Source organism: Nymphaea colorata, chromosome 7 (genome assembly GCF_008831285.2).
Source record: "Nymphaea colorata isolate Beijing-Zhang1983 chromosome 7, ASM883128v2, whole genome shotgun sequence".
Classification (NCBI taxonomy): domain Eukaryota; kingdom Viridiplantae; phylum Streptophyta; class Magnoliopsida; order Nymphaeales; family Nymphaeaceae; genus Nymphaea; species Nymphaea colorata.
Genome location: NC_045144.1, coordinates 20,495,432 through 20,505,600, shown reverse-complemented (window position 1 = coordinate 20,505,600; position 10,169 = coordinate 20,495,432). Strand labels below are relative to the sequence as shown.

The 10,169-nt window shown below is 41.0% G+C and overlaps 1 protein-coding gene across 2 annotated transcripts; it reads left to right on the top strand.

The window, feature by feature from the left end:
* Window positions 1–6,278: 6,278 nt before the first annotated feature.
* Window positions 6,279–9,081, top strand: LOC116257845 (vacuolar protein 8-like). Of its 2 annotated transcripts, XR_007573916.1 has the most exons (3): window positions 6,279–8,455; window positions 8,575–8,712; window positions 8,866–9,081. XR_007573916.1 is itself a non-coding variant. In XM_031634841.2 (2 exons), exon 1 carries the CDS (start codon window positions 6,712–6,714, stop codon window positions 8,440–8,442), a length of 1,731 nt encoding a protein of 576 aa, XP_031490701.1. In that variant the 5' UTR covers window positions 6,279–6,711; the 3' UTR covers window positions 8,443–8,455; window positions 8,575–9,081. The 2 variants fall into 2 exon arrangements, 1 of the variants encoding a protein (XP_031490701.1); XM_031634841.2 differs by having other exon boundaries at window positions 8,575–9,081.
* Window positions 9,082–10,169: the final 1,088 nt, after the last annotated feature.

Here is a 10,169-nt window from a genome sequence, read left to right as displayed (position 1 = left end):
AGGGGGTGGGTTGGGATCCGTCGAACCAAGGGCTGAAGCCCAAGAGTGGGTCGGGTTGTTTCAATATTCTAGTAGTACCCAAACTGGGTCTGGTTTGGCCTAAGCCCAATGGAACTGGATCGAACCGGTGATAAAGAAGTAAAAGCTTATGGTAGGCCTGGTTGAGCCCACAACCTGGACGGGTGCCCGGCGCCATAGATTGGGCCCGGATCCGGATTCATCGGGATCCATAGCAGGTCTAGCCGGTTGTGGACCCTATATCCATGTATGGAGAATGGGATCCAGTAAGTAGGCAACTGGGAATGTTGTCCATTGTTTGTTTGTTTGATCAGCTTGCCAGACAGCGAGAAGTAGGGCTCTGACTCGGATAAGATTGCTCCTTGTCTATGTGTGTGTATATATATAGATATATATTATGTATGTTAATCCTAGCTATATAGAGTCACCTATCTCACTATGAGCTCATATGTTTGTATCTTGGTGGAACCGTTGAGATAAAAGTAACGAGAAATAATATTTTCATCATTCAATATTAGGGTGGAACGAAGATGGGGTTGGCAGGTGCCATATACCACCCTCCCAGATTTTTCAAAAAAAAAAAAAAAACTCCATGTAATAAAAAAATTCATTTAACTTATATAATAATTTTGAAAAATTATATTTTGGTTTATATAAAAATATTGAAACTATAGTATGACCTCTTAAAATAAAAATTTCTTGAAATATTTAAAAAATAATTAAAAGTCGAAAAATGGCACTCGTGCATTTGGCAACATTAATAATTTGTTGCTATTCTATGAATTTGCTTCAAATATCGTGGTAAATTCATGAAGCAATGAAAAAATATATATATATATATATATATATATATATAATAAAAATTTCTTGAAATATTTAAAAAATAAATAATAGTCGATAAATGGCACTCGTGCATTTGGCAACATTAATAATTTGTTGTTATTCTATAAATTTGCTTCAAATATCATGGTAAATTCATGAATCAATGAAACAATGGACAGATTTATGAAACAGTAACAATCTGTTCCATTATCCAAGAACCCCTTTTGACCATGAAATCAACTCAGCTTACCAACGATTCGATTCTACTTTAAACTTCTGAAATCTCTGAGTTTAAAAATACACCCAACGTGAGGAATGAGTGTATAAAATATTGTGATAGTCTTAAATGCTAAAAATATTGTGATAGTCTCATGATAATCTCTTTAAAATAAGCAATGACCTGGATTCCTCCAAAAAGAATTACGTTTCCAACTACCATTTTTCCAAAATTAAGTTTCCGCAATAAAGATTTTGACAAGTTTTTATTTTTTTTTTGGTATAGCAAAAGCTTGTCAATGTCACTGAAAATGATTTGTCCTTATAAGATCCACTTTTTCAACGTTGTTCGTAATTTTATTGTACTCATTTCACCAAAATTTCCAATAAAAAGCTAAAGAAAATCCAAAAACTTTTTAAAATCTTATGACAAATTTAAACCCCAAGAAAACGACGTCTTTAAATGCTTGTCGCCATGCACCACCCTACTGCTCTTTGCGCAGAGTGAGGGAGAGAAGGTGAAAAAGTTACACTCTGCAAGTGCTGCCATTAATGAGAACATAAATAAGAACACAGAGAAAGATTCAACCTTGTGCTCTTCTCTTCTGTTATAACAAGGAGTATTTTAGTTTGTCCTTTACCCAACTTCCTCTTCCTACTTGAGCAACCAAAGTGGGTGACATTAATTTCTTCTAACCTTCTCTTATTTTCCTTTCTTCCTTTGCAAATCGGGCTTCGGTGACTATTTCCCGAACTTTTAGTTTGAAAACTAACTATATCGACCGTTCAGTAGTGTCAGTGGCGGAGCCGGAAACCTAAATTTGGGCGGGCACTGCCAATCAGCGGCGGCAATGGTACAAAAGCATCTAAATGTAAGGTTTACTTTTCTTTCTTTTACATCATATGAGAAGCCATTGTCAATGGAGGTGTTACTCAGTGCAGACATTAACTGCTCTGGGTCATGGCTTCTTCTATTCAAGGATTCGTGTCCTCCATCCTCGTCTGTATGTGGCTCATTTAGTAGAAAATTCCATGGATGTGGAATGTTTTTATCGTGTTTGTACTATTGTCAAGTGGCAGAGCCATATATGGGCTGGTGTCCGTTGATACCTATAAAATTTCACAAAATTTATTTATTTCTATAATGGTACTTGGGCTATTTGCTTATTTATACATCATATATCAATGCTCTTTAATTCAGGTGAGCAATAAGAGTATTTCATTCTATTAAGTTGGGAACTGGTCACCTGTCAGCTCCCTGACTCAAGCTGCTGCACCAATCGCTCAAAGATTATCAGTGCTTCTGAATAATTTTAATATACATTTGAAGGATCTAGAACTTTAGAATTAGGATTCCAATGCCAAAAATTTATAGGGCCAATTGTCCTCCAAACTACAAGCATGCTTCTATTGGATGTATCCTTAATCATATCTGTTTTTCGGATAATCATATATTCTGATTTGAATTCAAATAAAGAAAAGTCATATCCGAATCCGAATTTTATATTTATATCCAAATCCGAATTTTGAACCGGATTTTGCCAATTTTCAAAATTTAATAGCATTAGATACATGATATTTGTCTAAAAATGAATCAGTATTCGAATCTGATCAGATATTTATGTATATCCGAATTTGAATATGAATCTGAATCCGATCTCATTTCTTAATCGGATGTTAATTTCTTTTTCATATCCAATTTTTTCGGATCAGATCCATCAAATATCCAGTTCAAATAAGATATATTAACATCCCTAACTTCTACATTGACAAATTAAAATTTTCTTGATATAAATATCCATGCCGTGCCTAGGGGGACTTGGGTGACTGTGTCATGTGTTGGAAATGACCAATTTGTCACTTATTAAGAATTAAAAACGTAATGGAAAATAAAAAAAAATTGGCTGTTAATAGGAATATAAATGTTATAGTTTATGGTTACTTAAATTTTATATTATATTATATTATATATATATACCTGAACAAGTAGGGGGTTTTTTTCATGTGGGGAGGTCACAAGTTGTTCCATCTGCCAACGAAAATGCGGTTTTTTCTGTTATTATTTCATTATTAAAAAAGTTATTATTATCATTATTAGTTGCAGTAGCAGTCATCTCTTTGTTGCCAAGTGAAGTTGATAGATGTCCATTTTTAGAATCCTTTGTCATATTCTAGCACCTTTTTCTTCAACTTTATCAATATCGATGTGTATCGGCCTTTATATATATATATATTGGACCGATTCGGGTATTTGAAAATGATCTTAACGATACGTATCGGCCGACATGATATATTGTTCATGTTTCCAGATGATGACTATTTACGCCATTGGCTTTCTTCCCTTACCTGCTCCTTTGAAATATTGGGGTTTTTTGCTTTAGATCTCATATTTTATTCCTAGCCATAAATTTTTGAGTAAAAATATAAGTTTGGAACACTCTCTTGGGTGATGCCTTTGACTAATTTGGATCATTCCACTGTTCAGTTCATGAAATTTTCACAATCTCACATGATCATGGGTAAGTTGACTTGAAGCTTTTGAGTTGAAGGAGGTCTAGAGTTCAATACTAGAGAGAGAATATATATATATATATATATATATATATATATATATATATATATATATATATATATATATATATATATATATATATATATATATATATATATATATATATAGCATTAAAACTACCTATAACACTACATTTAAAATTCTTTATAAAGAAGTAAATAACCGAGACACAAGATGGTGTAGAAATGAAGCGTGTATGGCTACTAATATCTTTTCTAAACCATTTCAAAACATTCTGACATCTGACATATCATGTAAACTATAAATAGACCAACAAATGTTAATGAATTATATGGAGAATTGGGAGCACAAATGCAATAAGTTCGAAGCCATTTAAAACGATGCAGTTTTAAAATATACATCACTGGTTAGGTTAAATGCAGTTACTAAGATCATAAAATTTTCTCGTTTTCTTGTATGGAAAGTGTTTAAATCCAGAAATGGTGTTATATTCAGGTAAATTTGCCATTTATGTCATTCCCTATAATTAATATGCAAATCACTCGTGTCCAAAACACAAATTAGGAAGAAAATGTGTTCGGGTCGATAGCAGAGATGTGGATCTAGATAGCCCACAAGCTCAAACTAGTAAAAAACTATATATACCCATCTAGGTAGAGATGTCAATATATCTTATTTGGATAGGACTATTGACCGAACATTTCAAAAAAGTTGGATATAAAAAAAAATTATCTCATTAAAAAATAAAATCGGATTAAGATTTAAGAAAATACATTTAATTGGATTCGGATTCAAATATGCATAAGTACATCTCTGGTCGGATTTGGTTTTGGATTATATTAAATTTTAAGTAAACATCATATATCCAATGCTCTAACATTTTGAAAATCAGCCAGATTCAGTTCAAAATTCAGATTTGGATTCAAATATAAATGTAAAAATTGGATTCGGATTTGGATTACCAAAGCATATCTCGGATTCATATTTGGTTTGACTTTTTCTATTCGTCTGCAAATCTGAATTCGAATCTGAATATGTGAATATGAAAAAAAAAATCAATATGGTTAAAGATGTATCCGATTTGAATCCAATTCATTGACATCTTCACCCCAGGGTCCAGGGCTGCTTTTGTTATCTCGAAGTGACTCTTATGTTGTGTTTGAACTTACATACCAGTGTCTCCCTACCGTCCTCTCGCTTTTTGCATTACAGATCGTTGATGCTACGAGAATTCGAAATGGAAATTGACCGATTACCAACCAGTCTGTAGCCCGTTCATTGCGCCAACTTGCTAGGAGATTACCAATTCAAACTTCACTGGCCACATCAAAGTTGGGTTTGATGGCTAACAGAAGGAGAAGAGCATGACAGAGACCAAATCACTACTCCAAGACCTTTAGAACATGAGACAACCAAGATGACAATGTCTTACTTCTTTGGAATTTTCATTGAGATCCAAAATCTGATCCGGTCCACATCATAGATCTGATTGGTCACTGACCACACAACATCTAACCTGGAGACCCATAGCTCACGCCATACACATCCTACGCTAGGCAAAGAAATTTTTTCACTTGAGGACCTGGATTCAGCTGAATACCCAAAGAAGGGCTTCCTATTTCTGATGTTTTAACGTATGCCTCAATTTTGAGCACAGCTGACAAAAACATGAACTTTCTAATAAACATTTTGGCATCCCCCAAAACTTGTACTACTTAGCTTCATGCTTTTGCTCATTATAATTAGTTCGGACTTAAGACTTTCAGTTTGAACAAATTGAAGAATTAATGACCCATTGTGTGTAGGGATGCGAATGGATATATTTAGATTGAATATTCAACTTAGTTGTTTCAACAAAGACAGATGTGAAAAAAAGTAACATTCTATTAAAAAAGCAGATAGGATTCAGATTTGAGAAATAACATAGGATTAGATATGGATATTGTCCTCAGTGTTAAATGCAGATACAGATTTAATTTTAAATAAAGATCATATATCAAATATCCATATGCTTTCGAAGATGGAATTTAATATATAATAGTGTTGTTGAATTCAATTGTGAATTAAAAAGTTAGATCAGAAATATGATATATTTTTTTTTTCATTTGCAGTTTAATCCAAACTTGAATGCCGACAAATAACGGCTTCAAAGGGCATAGCGTAGCTAACCAGATTAGAAGCCTAATGATAGCGAGCCTTTAGTTCGATTCTTGTGGGTGTTACATTCTTGCATCGAGACACTAGATCCAAGTTTATAGGTGCATCGTTTTTTTTTTTTATCGCTAAGAAAGATACAATTCAAAACCATGCAAGCAAAAGGAATCTGAGGGTTCTTTAATCTTCTTCCGAGCATTGAAGCATGGAATACAACGTTGACGGGTTGACATCTCCAATTGTATCTTGTTGATATAATCATATAAGATTTCACATAAACGCAAACATGTGGAGATTCTTACACCATTTAATTTATTTTAATCGAAGTTTTAACTCAATTCTTTATTCAACGATAAAAAAGAAAGTAGGGTCTCCCATGCGACAGTTGTGTGAACAAAAGTAAGGCCTTTAGGAAATAATTTAAAATATGAACTTTAATAAAATTATAATAAAAACAAATCCTTAAATCGATAAAATTCACCCCAAAAGAAAGAACAAAAGGATGAGAAGAGGGGCTCCATCAAAGTGAACCCACAAATCACTCCCCATCTCAGTCAAAACCTTCACAGTCTTCCTGCCATGGCTGCCCTACAAATCACGTTAACGCGTCTTCTCACTCCTTCACTCTCTCTCTCTCTCTCTCCTTCCTTCTTCCTCTCCGCACAGACTCATTATTTTGTCACTCTCTCTTAAATGGTAACCTCTGAAAGAGAGGAAGAAAAGCAGGATTCTCTTCTCTTTCATGATTTAGCAGCAGCCCTCTCAATACCCAACTCCTTGCAATAACTCTCTCTCTCTCTCTCTCTCTCTCTGTGAGAGGTCTTCTGCCACCGCCAAGCATCACCATTAGCCATTTGCCCCTCTGCCCACATCCCCATTGTGGCAGTCCTGCCATGAATTTAAGGCACCGCCGTCCATAAACCAGACATACCCACAACCCCCCTTTCTCCACATCCAGCGGCCAACAGATGCAGCAGCACACGCTGGGTCTCACAACTGCTGGTAGTGGCGCCGCCGCCGGAGCCTCCCCTCTCGGCTTCACGCCGGAGGAATGCGTCGACATCATCTCCCACCTCATCCCCCTCATCCTCCTGAGCATCGTGTCGGTGAGGTCCTTCTCCGGCCGGTGGCAGACCATCCGCTCCAAGCTGGAGCACCTCAAGGCCTGCGTCTCTTCGGTCGCGGAGTCCGCGCACTACGCGGAGAACGGCCTGCTGCGCGAGCTCCTCCCCAGGGTCCTGTCGACGCTGGAGCAGGCGAGGGAGCTCGTTCAGCAGTGCAGCGACATGACCTTCTCCGGGAAGCTCCTGATGCAGAGCAACCTTGACATGCTCATCTCCTCCCTGGGCCTTCACCTGCGCGACCTCGACGTCTTGCTGAAGAGCGGCGTGCTCGACCAGTCCAACGCCATCGTCCTTTCCTGGCCCGGCCCCGCCTCCAGCCGCGACGACGTCGGCCTCTTCGTCAGGGACGTCTTCGCGAGGCTGCAGATCGGCAGCGTCGACCACAAGAAGAAGGCCCTGTGCTCGCTGATCAAGCTGCTGGAGGAAGATCAGAAGAACGCGGCCGCCATCGCCGCAGAGGGCGATTTCGGCTTCTTGGTCCACCTGCTTGACTCCAATCACCCGCCCGTCCGAGAGCAAGCAGCCGTCGCCGTCGCCGCCCTCGCCACAACGGAGGTCTGCAGGCAAAGCCTCTTCACGGAGGGGGTTCTCGGTCCCCTGATCAGGCTCCTGGACTCCGGAACGCTGCTCGCGAAGGAAAGCGCGGCGTCCGCTATCGAATTGCTGACGGCCGATGCGGACAACGCGTGGGCGGTATCCGCCTACGGCGGCGCCACTGCGCTGCTCAACGCATGCCATTCCGGGTCGCCGGCGATTCAGGCCCGGTGCGCGGCGGCGTTGAGGAACGTGGCCATGGTGAGCGAGATGCGGAAGAGCCTGGTGGAGGAAGGCGTGGTGCCGGAGCTGTTGGCTCTATTGAGCCGGGGTACGGGCTCGGCGCAGGAGCACGCGGCCGAGTGCCTGAACGTGCTGGCTCTATCCGAGGAGGCCGTACGGCGGGAAATCGTCTCCGAGGGTGGTGTTCAGACCATGCTCCGGCTGCTGGACGAGCCGGCCAGCGTGAAGGCCCAAGAGGCCGTCGTCAAGGCCATGTTCAGTCTCTCCTGTTCCCCTTCCTCCGCCACGGCCCTGCGATCGAGCCCCGCCTTCTTGCGGAAGCTCGCTGAGATACTGAAATCCGGGCAGTCGCCTGCCACGCTGACGCTGGCGGCCTCCGCCGTCTGCAACCTCTCCCTCTGCGAGGACAGCAAGCGGGCTCTCGGTGAGGCCGGTTGCATCGCGTCTCTGGTGAAGCTTTTGGAGTCGAAGCCGAGCTCGGCGCAGGAGGTCGCCGCTCAGGCCCTGTCTTCTCTGCTCGTCGTGCCGGCAAACCGAAAGGAATTCGTTAGGGACGACAAGACGCTGGCTCGGCTGATCCAGCTTCTGGACCCCTCCAATGACAGTGTGCCGAAGAAGTACCCGCTCTCGGCTCTGTTGGTCCTGTCGTCAAGCCGGAGCTGCCGGAAGAAGATTGCCACCGCCGGCGCCTGCCCGTATCTGCAGAAATTGGCGGATATGGACGTTGCCGGAGCTAAGAAGATCCTCCGCCGATTATCCGGAAGCCGTCTCAGAGACATCTTCAATTGGAGAGAATAACTAACTTGCAGAGGTACCATCCACTTATCTTCCATAGTTTGATTGTTTACCAAATGGTCTATAAAAAGTTTTCTCTTATGAGATTTGAGAGCTGATTCTGAAACTTGGGTTTGTTATTTGACTCTGATTCAGGAGGCAATTGGAAGGTTCTAACTGTCATGGATGAAGGAGGAGGGATAATCAGAGCTCCACCATAACAGGACAACCCCCAAAAAAATCCAAAAAAAAAAAAAAACACATATACCTTGTTACAGAAAAGAGAAGGCAGAGGTAATTGAATAGAGAATAAAAATGGCTCTTTCGCTAATATAATACAAATATTGTTGTTGTTACTTTATTATGGTCATTTAAAAAAAGAAATTGGCGATGCAGATTTTTTAGGATTGTATCCCACTTTTTTTCTCTTCTTTTTTTGGACTGTAGATGTTTGAGTTGCAGAGGAAGAGGGAGAAGAGTGTGGTCATCATGTGTTTGTGATCTTTTTCCTCTTTCTTCTGTCTTAACTTGTTCTAATTGTATATTTCTCTATTCGATCTCCGCATCCTGAGAAAGCCATGAGTTTTTTTGTTTGGCTTGTGTTGTTTCTGTATCGAAGGTCAGTTGGCGTTCATTAATGTAAGAAATCTGATTGCTTTTTTATGTCTCCCGTTTGGATTAAGATCGTGCTTTTGTTCCCTTTTGGATGTTCTTGGTGTCTTCTCTCTCTCTCTCTCTCTCTCTGTGTTAATTGTTTCCTGTGATGAAATTTCTGGAGAAAGCAGTTGCCTGGGGATTCTATTGAATGGACCGCCGTTTTGTCTCCTGCCATCTCCCCCTCGATGTCATGGCCTTCATGAACTCACTTTTCAACTCCCCAACAAACATCACAAAAGAAAAAGGCAGAGAAGGAACCAGCCATGACTCCATGACCAACCTACCCAGCACATTCCCAGTCAAGCTTCTTTCTCTCCCCCGAGTTCCCCGCGTCCAAATAGCGGCAACGGAGTCGCAGCTTCCTGGAGGAAGGCGCGGCGCAGTTGGCGGGAAGGAAGGTAAAAAAAGGTGGGAAGAAACAATGGTGGTGGTGGTGGTGGGAAAAGAATGGAAAGCAGACATCTCTAGGAGGTTGGGAGAGAGAGTGGGAGATGGACCAGTCGCACATGGAAGTCGGGGACCCACAGAGGTAAAATAATAAGAAATCTCTCAGAGGACCCACCTCACATGGAGGCAGAAGAGAAGCAAAAACCCATCTTCTCTGCAAGATCTCCTGTAATTTTTTCTTTTTCTTCCTCTCCTCTCCTCTTTTTTTGGGGTTTCCCTGCAACCTCCTCTCCCGCTTCCATCTTTCTGCTTTTTCTTTGTGGGAAAAGGTGCAACCTTTCAAGGCGTGTTGCCCGCGGAAAGCATTAAAGAAAACTGAAGCACCAAGCTGTAAAGGAAGACAGTGGAGGAGGCCCCCGCCCCCCCTTCCCTAGGGTTTTGCCCCCCCTCCCCTTCTCCCATCATAGCTACCGGGAAGCGCGCTTCCCCTTCGATCTCATCCCGCTTCCTGTTAAATTTGTTCTTCTGCTCTGCATCCCGCTCATCAAATCCCGTTTCTGAACCGAATCGGTGAGTCAAAAATGTTAAGAAACTCGTATCGGTTAGTGATCGAGACGAACCGTATCGGCCGGTATTTTGGAGATGTAAAGATAATTGCATGTGATGCATCTTTTTGTCAGGATGATCTAATCTAATATTAATATCTT